At 41.6% G+C, this 20,951-nt stretch overlaps 1 protein-coding gene across 2 annotated transcripts in view; it reads right to left on the reverse strand.

The window, feature by feature from the left end:
- The window catches only part of usp34 (ubiquitin specific peptidase 34), a 57,215-nt gene that overhangs the window by 15,076 nt on the left and 21,188 nt on the right, over positions 1-20,951 (reverse strand). The window contains exons 9-47 of one of the 2 annotated variants that reach the window (XM_019259735.2): positions 20,452-20,533; positions 20,207-20,299; positions 19,606-19,731; positions 19,357-19,486; positions 18,023-18,153; positions 15,827-16,545; positions 14,894-15,108; positions 14,646-14,764; positions 14,229-14,356; positions 13,849-13,938; positions 13,655-13,750; positions 13,368-13,450; positions 11,999-12,153; positions 11,052-11,165; positions 10,724-10,823; positions 10,309-10,471; positions 9,685-9,811; positions 9,309-9,459; positions 9,073-9,173; positions 8,665-8,880; positions 8,401-8,526; positions 8,058-8,180; positions 7,871-7,954; positions 7,492-7,578; positions 7,163-7,363; positions 6,997-7,079; positions 6,860-6,900; positions 6,542-6,666; positions 5,108-5,260; positions 3,895-3,999; positions 3,668-3,723; positions 2,907-3,211; positions 1,880-2,043; positions 1,723-1,788; positions 1,389-1,535; positions 1,031-1,087; positions 495-572; positions 275-369; positions 8-180 (exon numbers count right to left, since the gene is read on the reverse strand). In XM_019259735.2, the coding sequence (XP_019115280.2) occupies positions 8-180; positions 275-369; positions 495-572; positions 1,031-1,087; positions 1,389-1,535; positions 1,723-1,788; positions 1,880-2,043; positions 2,907-3,211; positions 3,668-3,723; positions 3,895-3,999; positions 5,108-5,260; positions 6,542-6,666; positions 6,860-6,900; positions 6,997-7,079; positions 7,163-7,363; positions 7,492-7,578; positions 7,871-7,954; positions 8,058-8,180; positions 8,401-8,526; positions 8,665-8,880; positions 9,073-9,173; positions 9,309-9,459; positions 9,685-9,811; positions 10,309-10,471; positions 10,724-10,823; positions 11,052-11,165; positions 11,999-12,153; positions 13,368-13,450; positions 13,655-13,750; positions 13,849-13,938; positions 14,229-14,356; positions 14,646-14,764; positions 14,894-15,108; positions 15,827-16,545; positions 18,023-18,153; positions 19,357-19,486; positions 19,606-19,731; positions 20,207-20,299; positions 20,452-20,533 (5,408 nt within the window). Of the gene's footprint in view, positions 1-7; positions 181-274; positions 370-494; positions 573-1,030; positions 1,088-1,388; positions 1,536-1,722; positions 1,789-1,879; positions 2,044-2,906; positions 3,212-3,667; positions 3,763-3,894; positions 4,000-5,107; positions 5,261-6,541; positions 6,667-6,859; positions 6,901-6,996; positions 7,080-7,162; positions 7,364-7,491; positions 7,579-7,870; positions 7,955-8,057; positions 8,181-8,400; positions 8,527-8,664; positions 8,881-9,072; positions 9,174-9,308; positions 9,460-9,684; positions 9,812-10,308; positions 10,472-10,723; positions 10,824-11,051; positions 11,166-11,998; positions 12,154-13,367; positions 13,451-13,654; positions 13,751-13,848; positions 13,939-14,228; positions 14,357-14,645; positions 14,765-14,893; positions 15,109-15,826; positions 16,546-18,022; positions 18,154-19,356; positions 19,487-19,605; positions 19,732-20,206; positions 20,300-20,451; positions 20,534-20,951 lie in introns of both variants that reach the window. The other variant, XM_019259734.2, reaches the window with a different exon arrangement.

Raw genomic sequence — 20,951 nt, forward strand, 5'->3', positions numbered from 1 at the left:
GACGAACCCTCTTTGCGCTCCCCTTTGCCCATGAGGAAGTCCTCGGTGTATGGCGTCATGTCGAGGCGCAGTGGGAAGGAGAAGTGGGTGTTGACCTTTTCCTTCATCATTGTCACCATGTTGAAGGTGTATCTCATGGTGTTGAAACTCAGGATCCGTGGCAGCTTTTTGAAACACGCTCTGTGATTGAAGGAGATAAAATGGGTTTATCACATAGTTGAAATGTGAATGTGACTTTAACTGGACAGATCTGTGTCTTCAGATTTATTCTGACCTTTTTTCTGCGCGGACTTTCTTGCCACACTGGGAGCAGGTGTACATGTTGTCGCCCTCCAGAGTGTCCTTGATGGTCACCTCATCCAGAGACTCCTGAATAAAGACCGAGCACAGAGAAACAGTTGGGAACGTTTTTGCAGAATATTATGTTTGATAAGTGTGAACAGGCTTTGAAAGATTTTATTGGTATTGGTGATGGGAGAAGTTTGTATGCTTACGTAGATGTTCTTCATATCAGCCACTTGACACCTCACTGTGTAAAACTCCTCTGCAGTCTGACTGACATGGTCACAGTCCTGCATGACAGACGGCACAAGGTGTCATACAAACTTTCAAGAACTGAGTTTAAAACTCACATTTATAACTCTTGAATTTAACTACTTTATTCTCTCCATTATATTTGGAAAACACCTTCTGAAGATATATTAACTATTTATTACTATTTATACCCTTAACTGAAAACAGAGCCGATATTCTTTATTACTACTAATAAAATACTTAGAAATGTTGCTTATTATAAATAATGGTGTCCGAAATACTTTAAAGGGTAACTAAAACACAGCAAAGATAAAATTCTGAATATAAAGAGAAAAATGCACAAAATAATTGAAGCAGGTGTTAAAACAGGAGAAGTGTGCTTGGAACTTCATCATGGTCTGAATATTTCAAACAAATCTTACAATTTATTATATTTAAACATATCTTTAAATTAAATATTTCTTGATATAAATCAAATTCAACTCGTCACACTCACCAGAGAAACCACATTATTGGTGATGACGCCTCCAAACAGAGTCTTCACTGTGTTTTTCTGTGACAACAGAAAAGAAACACACATTCATTAATACACTTTATTTACATTATTACTCAAACTTTGACTTTGTCAAGACTGACTGTTATTCATGCTGTTAAATATATATGTGTGCCTTAATTCCTTTAACTCCAAAACACTGAATTCATCTTAATATCAACTCGCTGTCGCTGTTTCTGTAACAAAAAAAATGTGTTGTTGAGTGTAAAAAAATAACATTTCCAAATCACCAGTTCTCGAAAGATTTTTGCTAAATTTTTCAAGTTGTAAAATAAGTTTGTGAGGAGTTGTGCATGTTTACCAGCTCCTGGGACATCTCCTCTATCTTGGTGATGAGGTCTGTGAAGAACTCTGTCATGTCCTTCTGCTCTCCAGTGTTGAGAGGCTGTTTGTCCATAGTGTAGGTTTTACAGAACGGTCGTGGGTTGTAGGCTTTTCTCTCACTCTCCTGAACAGACAGAAAAACGGAGGAGAAGGAGGAAGAAAAGGCAAGTTTAGATTGGTAACACTTGTGTGGCTGATTCAGAGTCACATTTTTGGTTGTTTTCTTGTACTCTCGTCTCTGTGATATTATCATTAGGAAAATTAGAGGACGGTGAAAATGACGTTTGGAGGTATAAAAATGGAAAACTCACCATGAGATATGTGAACATCTTTTGCAGTTCCAGCAGCGTGGTCTTGTGTTTTATATCCTCAGCGTACTGCATGGGCACACACACAGGATGAGAATCCACACTCTGTTTTGAATGTGCATCATGCGCCATGCCCTCTGTTTGTGTTGCAGGTACTGACCTTGGCAGTGAAGACGGCCTGACGAGCCTCAGGGATCATGTACAGCTGCTGGATGGTAGAGGCCAGATAACAGGTTGCTCCCAGGTTAGTCAGACCTACGAAGCGGCACTCAGCCCGAACATCATCATGGGGCCAGTAGTCCCACTTGTACGGGGCGTGAGAGGCTGGAGGAAGAATAACAGAGGGATGTTCAGGGTTCATGACTTCTCTAGTGTACCTGGTGGTACTTTTGCATTGTGGTATTTTCAGAAAAAAATAATGTACATTAATCAATAATAAGTCTCATGTGAAGGTTGTTATTGCAGTAATGCACCCACAGAGATATATGACCAGCTCTGCAATTTTTAGCTCATTGTTGCAGTTTTAAAACACATTTACTGCATCGTTGATTTGCTGTAGGCTGTCCCAGTCTCTCTCCAGCATTAATCCCACAAGTGGGAAAATATAGAAGGAGACTGGATTTACTGTAGCAATGCTCAAATTGAGTCAGATCATCGTCCCAGAGGACTTCTGACACAGAGTGTAGCTTGCAGTATTTTTGTAGCAAACTAGTCTTTGCTACTATAATTTAGTGAATGTTGGACTCACATTCATCAGGAGGACAGAAACAAATAAATTCTAAAGTTAGAATGATATAATTAGTAAATGTCTAATTATAATGCCACCTAGTGGCCAAAAATTGATCCATGCATCTTTAAACATAATTTATTTGCATGTAAAATGAAACCCAAAACATTTTTTGCATTTAACTGAGGCAGTTGACATTTGAATGTCGTATTTCCATACTTATAAATCCATAAAGTGAATACAGTCCATGAATTCATAACCTGTGGTCTAATGTTCCATGATGAAATACTACAATATTTACTGCATTCTTTCCCAAACTTGTAGAGGACGGAAACAGAGTTACAACAAAACTGTATTTAAAAAAAATAAATTGCTTGAATTATGTTGCATCTCTCATGAACTTTAACCTACATGTGTACAAGACTACAAGTTAAAGCAAGTAAGTTGCCAGCGTCCTCACCCTGCATGTGCTGTGACATGACCCAGTTGTGTAGCAGTCGGTAGTTCTCTACTGAGCCCTTCACCGTCTCCACCAGCAGGTCGTAGGCGGCAGCTCGGGCAGCATGGGACTTGCATTTGGGCTGAGCACGATCTGCCAGGCTGGGAAGGAGGAAGAGGAGGTTGTGTACGTCCCGTAGGAATTCCTGACCCTCGCGGGAGAACTTGAAAGGAGGTTTGTGTTTGAGGACGCTGGTGGCGAGGCGCAGGAGTCCGGTCAGCCCATCGTCCTCGATCGTACCGTCCTGCTGGTCCAGGATCTCACGGCTGGAGGAAAAAAGAACACTGTGGTCAGGGGGGCATTTTGAAAGCACCACTCAGTCCTGACTGTGCTGCTATAATACATAAAGTTGATGGCTTGTGGGTTAGACTGGGTTTGGGTCGATGATTAACAGATAGCATCGATTAGCTCTAAGAGTTTGGGTGGCTGCGGACTGATGCATCACTATACCTGCATTTTATTGGGAGAAAATATGTTTTTTGAGTGTACGATCAACAAATTAAAGTCTAGTTACAACAGAAATCATAACTTCACATTAAAGACAGCAGTGTAATTATGTTTGGAGGCAGAAAAAGCAGCTCTCCTCAAAACAGAATTAACATATAATAAAGAGGGTTCCTCAAAAGTTTCAACATCAGCAGGCGGTCAGCGCACCAGAAGTATCAACCAGGTTACAGTTCACTGTATATAAAACTCCTCTATTCAGCATTTGACTGTCTAACCTTCTGATGCAGTCGGCGAGGTGCCGGGCGAGAGCGTCCAGGTCCAGCAAGGTGGTCTGCATCGAGCCGGCCAGCGACAGAGAGGGAGAGACCTTCTGTGAGTTCAAACAGACCAATACTAGCAACAGTTCAATAAAACCTCACAGCAATACTACCAACTGTTCAACAAACTGAATCTATCAACTGATAACAGATCAATGTGATGAACTGCGGTGTAAAGTTCCCACCTGGCTGGCGTCTTTAACGTGGATGTTGTCGATGAGTTTACAGAGCAGCCAGAAGTATTCTTTACAGCCTGTCCTCAACAGAGGCTCCTCTTCATAGTCCTCCACCTGCAAATACACATTAACACGGTTATTAATAGCGAAGTACACACATTCTGCCTTCAGAAGCATCCTGAAAAGAAAAATCATGAACATTACTTAATTCTCAATCTACCAGTCATGTGCAGCAGGAGTGCATTTGTTTGTTTGCTTGCTAAAGAGAGTTTTCTGTTGAGATATGGACTAAATCTGAGTCATCCACTTAAAGAAGGATCGATGTGGTGGACGACGAAGAACAAGGAAGTTATAGTGACGGTGTTAATTAGCCAGCGGCAGCAGCTTTTTGGAAAAGCAAGTGGCAGCAAGGAGGTAAAAATCATTCATCTGCTTCATGAAAAGCGACACATGATCGGTACCAATTCATCTTTTCTCTCCATGCGGTGTAAAATAAATGTTATTGTGATGTGATGTCAATCTTCCTCAACCTCTGCTGTATAATAGAGTGTGTGTGCTGTCTGCTGGAGCTTTTGATCAATCAGTTTTTAATTATGGTTACACCAGGGGTCAAGACATTTGTCCTTTGTTGGCTACAGTAGTAAAAAAATCATCTCTGTCAGACGAGCTTCTAGTCAAACTGCTACAATGTGCATGTAGATAATGTGATACACATCCTGGCCAATGATTTCACATTATTTTAAAACAGATCTACAGATGGTGATAACTTGCCAAGACATGCTGCAATAAACCAGCAAAGACAGGGAAGAAGAAGACTGAACCACTGTTTACTCGCTTGCAAACAATACGGCATTTAAAATGTTTGCAAATGTTTGATGAGGAAGGAAATTAATTCAACACATTTGGTTGACCTCAAGGATTCACACAATGAGTTTTGGTGAGTAACACAAATAAACATAACTTTTTGTTTATTTACAAGAAAACTCCAAAAGGCCGTCCTAAAAACCAGCTCTGTTCAGAGTGTGTTCCAGTCTCTCCAGCATTAACCCCTGCAGAGGGAAAATGTCTCACAGAAACCAACTGGATTCACTGTCGCAAAGCTCAAATTGAGCCAGATCATTGCCCGTGAGGACTACTGACACAGAGTGTAGCTTGCAGGTGAGTTTCCTGTGTGTGTACACTTTCTTCTATGGGGTTCAGGTTCAGTGTGTATGAGACCCACCCTCAGTGGTTTGAGGGCCTGTGCGTCAGGCAGGAACTTGAGAAGCGTGGAGGCGGCGAGCAGCAGGAAGGATCTGTTGATGGACTCTCCTCCCTCCAAACCAGAGAGAGAGAGCTTGTAGAGGCCGTTACATGCCTCGTGCCTCACAGCCGGCTGAAAACAACAACAACAACAACAACAACATGTCAGACAACAAACTGAATTTCTTTTCGGTAAACTTAAACAACAGATTTCTTACATCTGAACCACAGTTGTGAAGTCTGCCTGTTATTTTCTTTTTGGTCTTAAGAGTAGAGAACTTTAACATAAAGCCAGAATGAGTAGAGGTTCCCTAGAAAATACAAAAATAATAGCTCTCATTCATCACTTATGATGAAGTTTGTGGCGGTGTCTGCTCTGCAGAGACCCTGCCTTTGCATTGCATTTTCTTATTCTGCTATGTTTCTGGCTGTCAACCTTTGGGCAGTGGATGTGTAGCTCTAGCCAATAACAGCGCATACGATATGGGGCCGACTTTCAGGGTTCCCACACCTTTTTCATGAACAAATTCAAGCACTTTTCAAGCACCTTCAAGCACCAGTTTTTCCATTATTCCAGCACCTTTAAATAGGTAGCCTACTAGTTGTGTTCGCCATGATGGTCATGGGAAGCGCAGCGGTGCCACTGTATGGCATAATAATATGGGTCTAATTAGCATTATTTCATATGGTGGTAGATTGACTGTTTTGATTTTTAACTAATTGTGAATTGGCTTGTATTCTCAGCTTGTGAGCGGTGTATTGTGTAACTACCATAGCGCAATAACAGTGACAAATGCCTGAAGGGGGCTAAAGTATGTCTATCAGCAGACGAGTAATTTCTTTTCAGTGTGTGGAAACCTTTCACAGCAAGGGCCATCACACAGACCCAATCCACACTTACTGCCCCTGTCCATTAACAAGATACATGCTAGTGCTGCTTGATGATCAACCAGTTCTGCATGTAAAGGCATCGGATCAAGCGCGTAGCCGCTTAGGAAACATTTTTGTTTTCTCTTGGTTTATTGAGATAGACATCACACAAATTTCAAGCATTTTCAAGCACTTCACAAAAAATTCAAGCATTTTCACAACCTTGAAAACACTGAATTGAAATTCAAGCATTTTCAAGGAATTCAAGCACCCGTGGGAACCCTGGACTTTGAATGTTGTGTTTACAAATCATAACTGACAAATCCTACTCATTCTGCCTTTAACGTTAGCTGTGCTCTTCTTCTGTGGTGTTTATAGCAAGTAAGACCACTGGGATATACAGCTAAACATTAGCTTGGACTTAACATTGATCACACACTCATATCTGTCTAACTGTTATAAAACTGAGGCCAGCAGTTAGCAGAACAAAGACATGAACATTATTGAGCTTTAGAGGTGGCAGGGCATGTTTGAACTGGCTCACCTCAGGCACCAGCAGGGTGAGTTTCTTCAGCCAGTCATGAAGGTGATCGCTGTCGGCCAGACTGGACTTCACCGTGGAGGAGCAGTGAGCCCAGCTCACCAGCAGCCACATGGAGTAATGAGTCACTTGTGAAAAAACAAAAACAAAAACAAATATCACTGCCATGTCACAACCAAACATAACAGCTTAGATTGTTTTTTTCTTTGTTGTTTTTATTGATTTCTTAGAAAAGATTTGTTTTATGGAGAGAACTGTATCACTCATCATCCCGTAAATATACGTCCTAAATGCCAAACATAAATAAATACAAGTTCTCACCTTCGTGACGAGACCTATGGTCAGACTGAGCCTTAAGAACTCTATTGAAAGAAAGACAGCATGTAAATTATTATTTATATTAATTATTATATTTTAAATATTAGAAGAACATTTTTTGAACTCCTGTATTTTGTCACCTGTGTGCAAGGTTGTCGTAGGTGTAGGCCACGTTGATCAAACGTTGGATGAGGTTGGTGCCCTGCACCAGGCTGAGGAACACCTGGAAACCGACAGATAAATAATCAAGTCCCAGACTTACGGAGATAATCACTGCTGCTTCAATTTTCTTTCTTTATTTCTTACCTCAGTCAGTCGAGGGATGTGCAGGCCTTTCCCGTGTTCTACGGTAGACTTGCGGGATTTGCCCGGCCATGCCCGTTTGCGTTGGCTGTCAGCGAGGCCAGACCAGGAGAAGACATCGTGGTAGGCCAGGTCCAGGTCTGCAGGGTCCACTGCAAACTGGCAGATTAACTTAAGCAGGCAGGCTAGGCAGTCCAGCAGCCACTGCAGAGGAGACACACAGAGAACAAAATGAAAACCACACCCGTGTGAAAATTCAGAAACCGACTAATCAGACCACTCATTCCATTTCTACTGAAAAAGTTCACTCAAAAGGATCTAGTTTCTCTCACCACAGTCCAGGACTCCTGATCTTTGGGCTCCAGGATGCCTGAATTGAAAATCTCCAGGAGCAGCTGCAGACCTCCAGATGAAACAAACTGGAAGAGAGAAAGAAAAAGACTGAATCCACATAATCCACTACCAAAACTGTTTAGATTTGACTTTTTTTTTTTTTTAAATAATACATGAACACAGTGGCTTGTTGTTACAGTTCAACTGTTTATTTGTATATTGTGATTTTATTTACGTCTTTATTTTGACACTGACTTTACTTTGCAAGACAATGAAAGTAAGAAAGACGATAAAGGGGAAAAAATGAGTATCAGGTTTCCCATTGCCTAAACAACAGACTGACGTTTTCCTGTCACACACTGATGTGATGGGTTGTACCTTGCAGCTCCAGGTGTTCTTGCTGTTTTCTATCTGATCCTCACTGGAGTCATCAGAGTCTGGATACAGATCACTGTAGCTGCCCTAAAAACAAAACACACACACACACAGATATAAGTCTAAGAAAAAACTTCATGGATTGTGTGTATACATATAAAAGCAGACACAATGAGCATGTTTTTCTCACAGTGGACTCTCTGTGGATGCGTCGGTTGGGTTTGCCTAGAGCCTCGATGATCTCCAGAGCGTACAGCAGCTTGTGTGGACTTTTGATCCTCAGCAGCTCCTTCCAGCAAAGACCCTCCCCATTCTACACATACAAACAAGTTCAGTTATTCAGTGTTTGACAGAAACGCTTTAAACAATGTCTAACTGCTGTATTTTCCTCTGCCTGTAGGTTTACAAATTGATCTGTTTCCTCTTTGACGTGGAAGCTTGCAGAAGGTTTTAAAAGTCTGAAGGATTTACACCTATTTTTCTGTTATTCTGCCATGAACTCAAAGTTTTCTGATGAGTGGTGACTGACTGACCGTGTCGTCTGAGATGTTCTGGAAGGCCTGCAGCATTTTGGGACATGTAGGAAGCAGCATCAGCAGCTCCCAAACCCGACGAGAGAGATTCTCTGCATGAAGGTGAAGCTCCTCACACCGTGCACTCTGTATGGACACACACACACAAAAATCGTTTTTTATTTTATGGTTATAAAAAAAGTCATAATCTTTTTGTTCCTCTTCATACATGAACACTTCTATTTGTGTGTGTGTGTGTGTGTGTAAACATGTAAAAACACTGACCTCTGGGTTTTCATGGACCTTCTCATTGTTGGCACTTGGTGGTTTGAAGCAGGCCAGCATCTCCAGCAGGTCGAAGAGTGTGGTGAGGTGCGGCTCCTGGAGGAGCAGCAGCATGGGGATGTGCTCCTTCTGAGGAGGAGGCAAACAGGAGGCCGGCAGCTGGATGCCCTCCCCTTTCCTCTCCCTTCGCGGAGCTCCCAGAGATACAAACACCATCTGGGATCAAACAGACAGACTTCATGATTCATCTGTGTTGTGCATTTCAAAACACAGCACAACTACAAGAAATGCAGATTTTTGGACTGATGAAAGGGAATAACTAAATATGATTTTTTTTTATTTCAACCAAAATATCTAACAGAACTTTTTATGTATTGATAAACATAAGGAAAGAAGCCAGGTAGTCACCTGCATGTCTTTGAAACCTAGCTCATGCAGAGTCTTCTCGTCGTAGTCTGTGGTCAGCTCGTGGCCAGAGGAGATCATCCTGACTGGTCCCATCAAACCACCTGCAGGAGACAAGACAGACTTCACACACAAGCTCACAAAGTCTTTTACAGCTTCAAACAAAGGGCACCTATTTGTGAGATTTTCTTTTAGTTTGAAAGTAAATAATAACAAGGGGAGGATCTGTGGGAGCCGACCTGGGAAGTCTCCCGGCTGCCGGCCGCTCTGGCCAAACTCCTGCAGCTGAGCCTGCTGGTTCATCTGCTCCTTCTGCAGGTTCTCATACCAGTGGGTCACCTCAGCTCGCAGGTCTGCTACCTGGTCACTGGGATACATCTCGATTGTCATCTGCAAAAACACATTGGAGTTATAAACTTTGAAGCTACTTATGTAAAGGGTTGATATGACATATTATTACATTACATATTGATATTACATATTACATGGTTGAAACAGGTTTTAAGGATTTGAATTCAAGCACCTTAAAAAAGGTACCAAAACGTCTTTATCGTCACAATGTTAATTTACAAAATTTCTTTATTTGTTTTGTTGTGACAGTTGTAAATGTGTTACCTTGTCAGGAAGACCGGCAGGCTGACAGACGATCCTGAGCGGTAGAGACTGCTTGTCGCTCAGAGCCTTCAGGTGGCTGCTGATCCCCGTCCCCTCGATTTGCCACTGCCGCAGGTGGTATGCAAACCTGATAGTGACGTAATGTGTTTATATACAGTCAGTATTTTTTTATATATATATATATACACACATACATACATACATACATACATACATACACACACACAGTGATCCCTTGCTATATCGCGGTTCACTTTTCGCAGACTCGCTGTTTCGCGGATTTTTATCAGTGTAATTTTGCATGCTTTTTTTTTTTTACAGCATACTGTACAGTATGAACGCGCATTGTGTTCTGCATCCTAAATTGGCTAAGGGAGAACCGCACTGCGTCCTGATTAAGGAAGTACTGTACAAAATGCGTGTAAAAAGGTGTATAAAAGTGTGTGGTTAGGGGTTTTACGGCCTTAAAACATGTATAATAATTGTAAAACTTACTTCGCGGATTTCGTTTATTGCGGGCTATTTTTGGAACGTATCCCCCACGATAAACGAGGGTTCACTGTATATATATGTTTTGTTGAGCACGCGTGAGCCCGTACAGATCGACATTTTTGGTGTGTGTACCTGCGTCGAAAGGCTTCCAGATGTGTTTTGAGCATTAGCAGCCCCCTCTCGATGCTGGTCAGGCTGGAGTGGGCGTCCTTCTCAAGGTTGGCTGAAGCCATCAGCAGACTCTCCATACACTTCCTGATAAACTCCTGCTCCTTCTCGAGACCTGTCTTACCAGCTGGAAATGTCAACATACGCACAAGACATAGAAAAACATGATGCACAGCAAAAAACGGTCCATGTTACATGGTTATCGTATTTCACTTCGACATTAAAAGGGACAGTTCAGTGTGGTTGTATGAGACATATGGTCAGTGTATTTTCCCAGACAGGAAGAGAAGTGGAAAAAATAAATCACTCAAGATATTAAACACAAAAATTGACACTATATGAAATTCTGGAAAGGTAAAGAGGTGAGAGGTAAACTAACCGTTGATGTAGTAAGAGTTGATGTACTGGATGGCGGCGCGGCTGATATCAGCAGACTGAGCTCTTAGAGCAATCCCCCACAGCTGGTCCATCCCACACAGCTGGACACAAACACACACAGACACACAAGTCTGTGAGTTAACCGTCTGTCTAATATAACTTAACTAAGATGAGTATTACTATCAGCATAGCTTTTGAGTCTCCAGATTCATGTAGTTTATTGAGAAAAACATTTACTTAAAGTTATCAACACTCTGCCCATTAAACTTCATACACATTTGTTTGTTGAAATACTGTTTTAAACATGAAGAAATGAAGGAGTTGTTTACCTCGCAGCTGGAGGCGTTGTCCAGTGCACTGGTGGCGAGGCGGGCTAGATTACAGAGGTGTTGAAAGAGGTTGAGGCCGGTCATGCTGATCGTCTCTGGCTTCAGCTGAGGCATCTGGAGACACACACACATTCACAGCAGCTGAGCTTAAAACATTCAATGGAAACTGCAGTCTCATATGCAAGTTGAGTTATTTTTACTTCTCTCGTTGGCATCTGACATGATCGTGGATGAACAAACTTTACTTGAAGTAAATGACTGACAGCTCTGCTTGTGAATTGATCTTCCAAACTAGCTATGCTCTTGTTGGCCTTTGCTTCTTGGAAGAAAAACATGGTGGCTATTCTGGAAATGCTGTAAAAATTTCCTCTGAATTATCCATCAATACATGCTGGGAAAGGTTCCAGCCCACTAAACGGTTTAGAAAATGGATAGATGGAGCTTTTCCATCAAATCAGTTTTAAATACATCTGAGGAAAGAAATAGGTCACACAGTTGCTAAATAATTATTCAATTTATATTTAGAATGTTTTATTGACTTTAAGTTGTCGCACAGATTTCTGTTTGGTCTGACAAAATTAAAAATCTTGGTAATTCATATCCCTGTATAGATGATATGTATATATCATATACGATATATATGAAATCTAACTATCTTAGCCACTATGTCCTGTAAAAAAGAATGCTCATCTGGATCAAGTGTTTATAAGCCACATTGTCCTGGTTTCTATCAAGAGTACACCAGGTATCATATCCATGTTTCCAAAACGAAACCAGGATATTCCAAAAACCTGATGCTCATTGTTGCTTGGCAAAGACCAGGAACAAAACATTCAAAATTCCCATATATTCCAGAAAATCCAGGAACAGAGGAAACCCTGCAACTGAAACTAATTCACGCAGGCGTCAAGGACAGTTTCTGACATTTTTTGTGAAAATGTCCCTACCTTCTCCAGGAACAGGTGCTTGTAGGTCTCCATGCCCATAGCATGCTGGTCCTTGCTGCGGACCTGATTGAGGAACCAGTGCAGAGCGTCGTCGTAGCACTCGGCGTCCTCCACCAGGCAGTGCCACAGGATGTCCACCTGCTCCAGACTCAGTCCTAAGAGATGGAAACATACAGGAGCTCAATCAAATGTGAGAAGAGATCTCACTCTCTTCAAAACTTTATAAAAGAGACTGGTGTGACAACCTCATCTCTCCTCATTTGTTTTTTAGCACCCCTTAAGGTTTAATCATCATAAATATAAACGCTGTACACTGTACTGTCACACTTTTGCCAACTTTCAGGAATTTCTATCAAATTTTCAGACTTCTCTGGTCTGGACTGACAGGACAATATTTACAGCAACTACAGTTCTGTCTCTTTACCATCTGACGTTTGGTAAAATAATAACATAAATGGGTCATATTTTCTTCTCATCAGTGTTACGTCATTCTTTCACCAACAGACAGACAGCAGGAGCATTGTTCTCAGTGGGGCAGCTCAGGTTACATAATGAGGTCTATTTTAGCCACATTCCCCAAAGACTCAGAGAGAAAACTAAACACTCATTCATACTTCATTTTCAAACTACTATTAAAAATGCATCTTTTAGGAAAATATACCAGTGCCTTGCTATGCCAAGCAACACAACTCTGAGCGTCTAGTTTCTGCACATGTAAGCCAATTCGCTAAAAATCACATCCACTTTAAACTGCTGCTTAAAATTCTTCAAAGCAAATTGAACTATTTTAAGTTGTTAAAATGATTTTCCAACTTCCTCAGCAGCCATTTCACTACAGCAGGAAACCTGCAGACTTGAAGTGTCTTTTCTCGTGTAATTGACAGAAATTGTAATGTTCTGAGCAGCTAAAATGAAATGATTGCAGCAAACATTTCTCAAAGCCTATAATTAGATATAACAAAGGAATGGGTGAGGAAATCCATTTTGGGTACACTTTCTCATTTTATGACTATACTCATAAACACATAATGCTTTCTGATGCACTATATTAACAGTCATAAAACATTTTAGACTTGTGATTTATGATTAATATGTGTCTCATGGATGCTTGTTTTCATATTTTAAATACATAGCATATATGATTTATACCTTATGGTTTCATTCCTAAAGTTTCTTTTTGCATAATAACTACTTATGGTGCCAGTAATGATGGTGCCATGCCAGCCTTATGCAGTCTTGGTGTTGGGTTAGGGTCAAATTTTTTTGTTGGGCTCTTTAGCTTGCAACCCAATGTGTACACCATTTTTGAGACAGACTTTTTTTTTTAAATTTATGATTCCCTTTTTTAATCCACTTAGCTGAACCTTACTGAAGTGGTCTGGAGATCCCAGTGTGGAGAAGACGCAGGTGAGGAACTGTAGACGGACCTGGACCTCCGCACTGTGGCTATATCTGCAACCACACGTCAAAGGGAAACAGGTTAGTATTAGTAACGACAATTTTAATGTTGTCATACAGATACATGTTCGTGTTGCTCCTCTCTGTGATGTCTCGGAGATATAAGTAACCGTGTCGCTATCAATCCTCATTTGTAGATCTGTCACACACTTTGTGGTGAACTAGAATGTGACTGAGCTGAACGGCTGACAGACTTACAGTGCAAACTTGTGCCGGTGTTCACGGACTTCCTGGATGTAGTGCTGCAGGTTGTCGAAGAACAACTTCATCATGTGCAGCTCCTTCTCAGCCCACCTGACAGAGCCGACAAGCACAATGAGTACCACAATTATGAAAAAAAATGGTTAATTAATGGTTGCTACTGATGACTCAAAATAGAAAAGGCTACTTACATGGTGATCCAGTGAGTGTCGTAGCTGGAGCCAAATTGCTGGAAAGTGCCAAAAAGTTTTGGTAGTAGACGCAAGGAAACCACAACTGACCTGACGGTGGATGAAAAGATGAGGGTCAAAACATGTTGTTGCTATACAGGCAGTTTTTAGTATTCTTAGCGTAAAATGTTATTTATGAGTTTTTTTTTTTGCATACAGCCAGAACAGCAGGCCCAAGAATGATACTCTTTCAACAGAATTAAGTATTTTCTGGGTCACTGTTCTATGCAGCAGTCATCTTAACAGTGTTTTTTATTTAACAGTTTGTTTGCGGAAATGATTAAATCCAGCAGAAACCCTGAACAGAATCAGAACAATCATCTGGTGCAGGTCACTCTAACCTGTGGTGTGCTAAGTTGTCAAGGCAACCCTCGATGAAGCGCATCCGGATCTGTCTGTCAGTGAACCAACAGACAAGCGAACACAGCAGCTTTTCTGCTTCATTAATCAGACCCTCAGACAGATGAATCTAAAAACACACAGAGACAAATTCAAATTGAGGTTATGTTGAAGGCTGTTGGTAACAAAGAAAACTGAATGTTCATGCAGCATTACTGGCCTTGACTTGTTCTTATTTACCTCTGCATCTTATTCAGGCCTGCTTTTATTCTAGATTTATTTTGGTCATTTATTTTTATTGAGGGAAGGTCAGTGCGCCCTACTGTTGTTTACTAGTTGCTAAAGCACTATCTAAAAACATGTGACATCGAAAACATTGTCCATAAAGAGAAGTTGAAAAGCTGCGTTTGAAGTCATACCGCATCCTCGTCCTGCACCAGGTCCCACAGCAGAGTGTTGCCCTTCTTACAAACGTTATCTAGGTTGATGTCAGTCACAGCGTGGCTGCTGGAGTACTGGTGCTTATGGACTGCTGGACCTGCAGAGATTAAAGCACTCACAAAATTAGCTTCTCTGGTTCTTTGGCGGGTGATGTAACACAGTAGCTGTAAAAAAAATAACCTGTTGTATTGGTTGCAAACTTTTCAAGGGCTTGAATGTGGCTCACCTTGCACCAGGTGCTCATGGTAGATGGAGGCCAGGTTGGGGAGGTGCTGCTGGAGGTGGGAGCTCAGCTCAGCATGAGAGTTGATCTGGACTAGCTCCTCCTCACAGCCCGACTCCTCACCGTCAAAGTCAGCCATGTTCTTCTCCGACTTGGCACTGACCTGGGAGCTGCTGCAACTCACGTCATCAGCACTCAGCATGTCCTCCACCATGGGACTGAGGGAGGAAGGTTTTATTCATTAAGATCAATCATTCAGCCAGCTCCCCTTTTTTCAGATTGCAGATCAGAGTTCAGATGAATTTAGATAAAGAAAAAAATATATAAATTGAAAATCAATGGCTTAATTTCTAAGATATTTGCTGTCAATATTCATATTCCCTAGAAGCTAAACCCCAAGTTTCAGACCCTTAATCTAGCGCCACTTTAAGGACCAGCTTTTCTTAATGTACACATAAAATATAGAAATTCTACAGACTGAACAGCGCACATTTTTAATCAGTACATTCATGCACCCAAGGGGAGAAAAACTTTTTATTTTGGAAACTTCAAGGGCTTTTCCGAAACAACATCTTCAATCTTTTACAGACAATACAACAAGTATTGTTTTCATTTTTCTATGTGAAAAGAAGCCACACTTCCTCTCTGCCATGACTCATTCTTGCAAGTGTTTAACATCAATGTTCTGCAACATGCAATTGTCAGAAAAATTGCCAGCACCTAAAAGTTATCAATAAACTTGATGCATATGATTCAGATGGATCAGATTATTTGGAACTGGTTCTCAACTGGAATTAAATTCCAATTTTAATTCCCATCCCTAGAAAGTTCCTGAGTGGAGAACTACCTCTGGACGCGGCTTTAGGCCATTTCCTTATGGGTGCACACATGAACAGATTGACAGTTACTGACAAAGCTGCAGAATGGTGGCTTTACCCTTCATGATGGTGGTGGTGATGATGGTGATGGTGGTGGTGCTGGGGGCCAATGAAGCGCCGGCAGTTAAAGAGCTCACTGCCCATGGCCTCTCCCAGGAAGTCTCCGGGCCGTGGCAGGCATGGAGGCTCCTGAGGCCCCTGAACCATCTGTGAGGGGCCGATTTCTGATGGCTGCTGCTGGGGCTCCGTCCCATCGGGCCGAGCTGACGACGAGGCAGAACAAGCGTCCAACATCCTCATCCGGCCCTCCAATGACGTGGATGCCGCTGTAACCATGACAGCTGAAGTCTCTGGATTGAAGGGGAGAACCTTTGGCTTGGCGCCGCCCCCTGAACCACTGGGTCCCGCCCCCTGGCTTGGCCCCTCACCAAGTGCCTCCCCCGCCTTCCTCTTCCTCGACTCTGTCGGCTCCCTTGGCTCTTTCTGCTGTCCGCCTTCAGCAGCCGACCGGTTCCCCTCGTCTTCATCTTCATCCTCTTCCTCGTCATCCTCCTCGTCATCTTCCTCTTCATCATCCTCCTCCTCTTCTTTTAAGGCCTCGCTGTCTGCCATGTCGTCAGAGTGCATCTCGCTGCCGGGGCTCCCGGCTGATTGGCTGGCTCGGCTGGAGGCGGCTTCGTTGCTGGAAGCCTCGCTGCGTCCGCTGCTGCTGCCTGGCCCGCTGCTGCCTTCCTCCACACTATTGGCTGTCTCATCAGAGCTGCCCTGCATCGACTCCTGAGGAAATAACAGAGACACGAGAAACAGTACAATTATTTTAATCCTTTTAGTCAAAGGTGAGAGCGCTGGTTCAAATCCCTAATCAACAATGATGTCTCAGGGTGACCTTGGGTAAATGTTAGATCCCATTTTTGTTTTTCATCTTCAACTGAAAATGACAGAGCATCGTGGTCTAACCAGTATGGCCATAAAATGATGATGTTTATACAGAGTTAGTGTTTAAACTTAAAGACTTAATGGGCAGCAACATTCTCATAAATTTTATTTAATTTCCTGTTCAAAGTCAACTCTTGATGCACCAAACGTAACCATCCAAATGTGCTGAATGATCAACCCGACTTTATCATAAACTGAAGGCGTTTGGCCAGTAGTTTGTTATTATTATAGGTAATGCCCCTAAACACTATATAACAGCTGGTGTTGCCTACGTGCAAATACTCTAGCACATGCCCAGAAACTGGATAGATGCCACTTAATAAAGGCTGTAAGAGGATATACAGCAACGAGGAGTGTTAGTACTGGTGTTACAGGAAAACTAAAAACCCAGCAATGTGATGCTGTAAATGTGGTGTCAGCACAGTAACTGAAATTAAAAGAAAATAGTGAAAGTAGAAGCAAAAAAACTTTATTGTTCAAGCCAAGCTCTCCATGATAACAACTGGAGGAGGCTTCTCGGGCTGTATATCTTTCCATCAGTGGAATCAAGACACAGGGGCTCTGGTCTAGGGGTTTGCAAGTGAGGGGTCATGAGCCAAGGGGTGAAAGCACGATCTTAGTCATTTATGTTAAATCTGTTTTTATAAAAGTTGCATGTTGGAATGTTCTCCTGAAAGCTGTGCCATCAGTGAAATTTTAAACTGTTTTTGTTGGACCAAAAGTTTGTGGACTGTGAAAATTAGTTGGGTTTTCTTATTTTGGTAAAAATATGAAAAGATTCTGATGAATTCTGGTGAATGGTGAAGAGTACTAAAAAAAAAGAAAAGAAAAACGTGTGGATATAAATAAAAAAGAAGAGGAAATTTGTTCACATAATCACTTCCTGCACGAGGCTCTATGTTCCATAAAGTAAAAATATTAACAGAACGTAAAATTCTGTCTGACATATTTGGTATCCTCAGAAACTTTGCAGTCTCTCCACCTGAATAAAAAATTTGTTTTTTTTGGCCTCCAACCAGCTGACATTTAGTTGAAGTCAGTTCATCCAGTTCAGTTGTGATCCCAGTGACAGTTTTAAAGGCCATTTTTTTTGTAATCGCACAGGCTCCAAACATCTTGTATAAAATTTCAGATATGCAGCTCAAATGTTTCAAGTTTTATGTGTCCATCTGCAGCTGAGTATCAAAGGAACAGCGAATCTACATCTGCTGTGGTAATGACAGCTGAAATGTAACCAAAATAATAAAACAGCGGGGAGTCTGGGATCCAAATCAGTGTGTGTGTGTGTGTGTGTGTGTGTGTGTGTGTGTGTGTGTACCTCTGTGTCAGACAGTCTCTGCTGGTTCCTCTTGCTGCCAGTCATCATCTGGTCGTCCATCTCCATGTCGCTGCCTCCACTGTGTTGAGTGTCACTGTTGTCACTGCTGTCTGGACTGGCGGCTGGTGAACCTGAGACCAGGTTCGAGACAAGAGAGCAAGATTTCCAGCCAGTCGAGTACAGTCCAGTTCAATACACATTAGAACAGTTCCTAAGGCAAGAGTTTTGGACGGTACCAACAGAGCCACTCCATTCATACCCAATTTGCCTCAGTTCTCTGTTAAAGTTCTGAGTGAGCTGAGCTGAAACTAAACGATGGACTTAAAACACAGCTGATGACTGATTCTGATGGCTGATTGGTCAGGAAAGAAATGGCACAACTAAAGACATCGCATCGTCTGATGTAGGATTTCCCACACGCTCCTGTGTTTTGTCATTTGTCTTGCTACACATACGGAGAACAAAGAACATAAAAACATTCGTCCACCGCTGTCCTGTGTTCTTGTTGTTATAAGAGTAGTATAGCTCAGCAAGTAATATGTGCTGTGTGTGGTTGAGCGAGTGAAAAAGAAGAGGCAGAAAAGTGACAGATGTCAGTGGAGCTGAGGAAAGGGTCAGCATGGTGTTGTCAATCTGACAGTAAATGTACAGTATACATTACAGTGTGCCACTTAAATAAATGCTGCAGCTTCTTGAGACCAAGAAAATGGAAAACTGGTCTGAAGCCCCTGATAACAACCCCACCTATATTTACAAGTACTACAAGGAGAAATATTGTGTTTTAAAATACACTCAACAGATTTTTTAAAGATGTATTATTATAGATAAGATGAGACATAATTGATCCCCAGAAGAGAAGACACAACCTAACTCTCAGTATATAGTAATTAAAATGTGTTCTGCCTTTAACATAAACATAAAAATGTATCAATGAATACAATTTAATAATGCATATTATTCCAAAATTGGTCTTTTAAAGTATATTTTGATGCTAATATTTTCTATCTGTAGAGTATTTCTACAGTGGTAGACTGCAGCTTGTTTCTGGAGGTTCTTCCTAATTTCATTAATTTTAAGGGGAATCCAACCTGGTGGCAGACATTAAAAAATATCAGTACAAAAATAGTCAGGCAACTGTATTAAACTGAGATGGTTTCACAAACAGCAAAAAACCCTTTGTAGTCCATTTAAGTAAAAGAGCATTTCTTCTACCACTGCCAAAATGTCAAGAGAGTAAAAATTCCCATGTTGGTTAGTCACGGAGACATTTTGAATGCAGCTCGTACATTTTGGTTCAATCAATCTTAATTTGCCGTACATGAATCCAGACTGACCTTTCTTGTTGCCCATGGGGATGTTGGTGTTGAGCAGGGAGGCAAAGGAGCTCTGTTTGGAGAGCTGGGCTTTGGCTGCCAGGGCGTTGTTCCACAGAGCCTTGATAAGCATGGAGGCCAGGTACAACGTCTGAGGAGGGCAGCAAAGGCATAAGCATTTATCATAGAAAACAATCATCTTAAAATATAACCGTCTGGTAACGATCGCTATGTTTTTTGGGTCATTTTTGAGGACGTGTGTGTATGTACCTGCTCGGTGTGGGCACTCGGGTGCAGTCCTGACACGAGGTTGAGGACATGGCGGAGAGGCACTGGGTCCAGGTTTTTGATGAGTGAGGGGAAAAGGTCGTGGATATAACGGCTACAGTGTTTTAGCTAAAACGCCAAAGAGAGAGCAGAGTTAATTATTTCATATTTGGAGAGCAGAACAGTGAGTGAGTTCCTTATTGACATTGATACAGAGATGCTTTTGTATTTAAATAGGCCTGTATACACTATTCTAATATACCAGAATAAGATTTTAAACCATTTAATACGACTCAGAATAACATGTAATTACATTATTACGATAAACTCTATATTCCTAGATTTTTATTATTCTACACCATTCATCAAAAAATACTACCAAAGGGGCTTGCTTAACGGATATTGGAACACAGAGTGAAAAGAAACTTAGAAAGTGTCAATTGTTAAAATGGCAAAACCCCAAATAGTCCAAGCCAGCCAGCATACAGATAATACTGCTCTAATGATAAATCCCGTGGGCTCCTTCATGCTGCTCCACAGAGTAAAACAGTTTCATTGATTGAAATAAAACTGTGTAGTCGGGTGTAAATCTGTCCCGTCTTACCTGAGCTGCAGCCCAAATACAGTCCACATGCTGCGTGCTGAGTCGGCCCTCTGCAGCCAAGAAGTTCAGGATCACTTGGCACTGTTTAATGATCTAGAAAACACACACACACACACACACACACAGTCAAGATCAGCAGTGCTCGGAGAAAATAAATTTACCTATAAATAAATTTGCACTGTTTAACTGGCAGGTTAGAGAAAATACATTAACTAAAAAAAAAACATTATGCATCACTGTCTTACCTCAATGTGCAAATTTGGTCCGAATATGTGCTCCACCACATTGTTGTGGATCAGCCAGTCAGCTAGTTCTTTCGCTATGGACCTGGGGTGGCGAAGCAGGAACACACTGAGGTGTTTACACACATTTACCACAGTAACACACAGGTTAACAAAGCCACTGCAAGTGGGACATGGATGACCAGGGGAGAAATATGGAATGATACCAAGTTGAATAATTGACATGCTGGCTTTTATTTCACTAAGATCCTGCTTTATTAGTTGCATCATATCATTAATCATATATTTTACATGATTCATCATATATCATACAATAATTAATGCTAAAAAAAAAGTTGGGGTGGTGAGCTGTGAACCGCTGATGTGAAGCTAGACAACCATTAAGATAACCTAGAGCTCAATATGTTGAGGCCAAAATTTGGACTTATTATTTCACAGGATGTGTGAACATGGTGCATATCGACTGTATGGAGGTATATCAGGTGTCTTTTTTTCTGCTTTAG

This window comes from Larimichthys crocea, chromosome X (genome assembly GCF_000972845.2).
Source record: "Larimichthys crocea isolate SSNF chromosome X, L_crocea_2.0, whole genome shotgun sequence".
In the NCBI taxonomy this organism is placed as follows: domain Eukaryota; kingdom Metazoa; phylum Chordata; class Actinopteri; family Sciaenidae; genus Larimichthys; species Larimichthys crocea.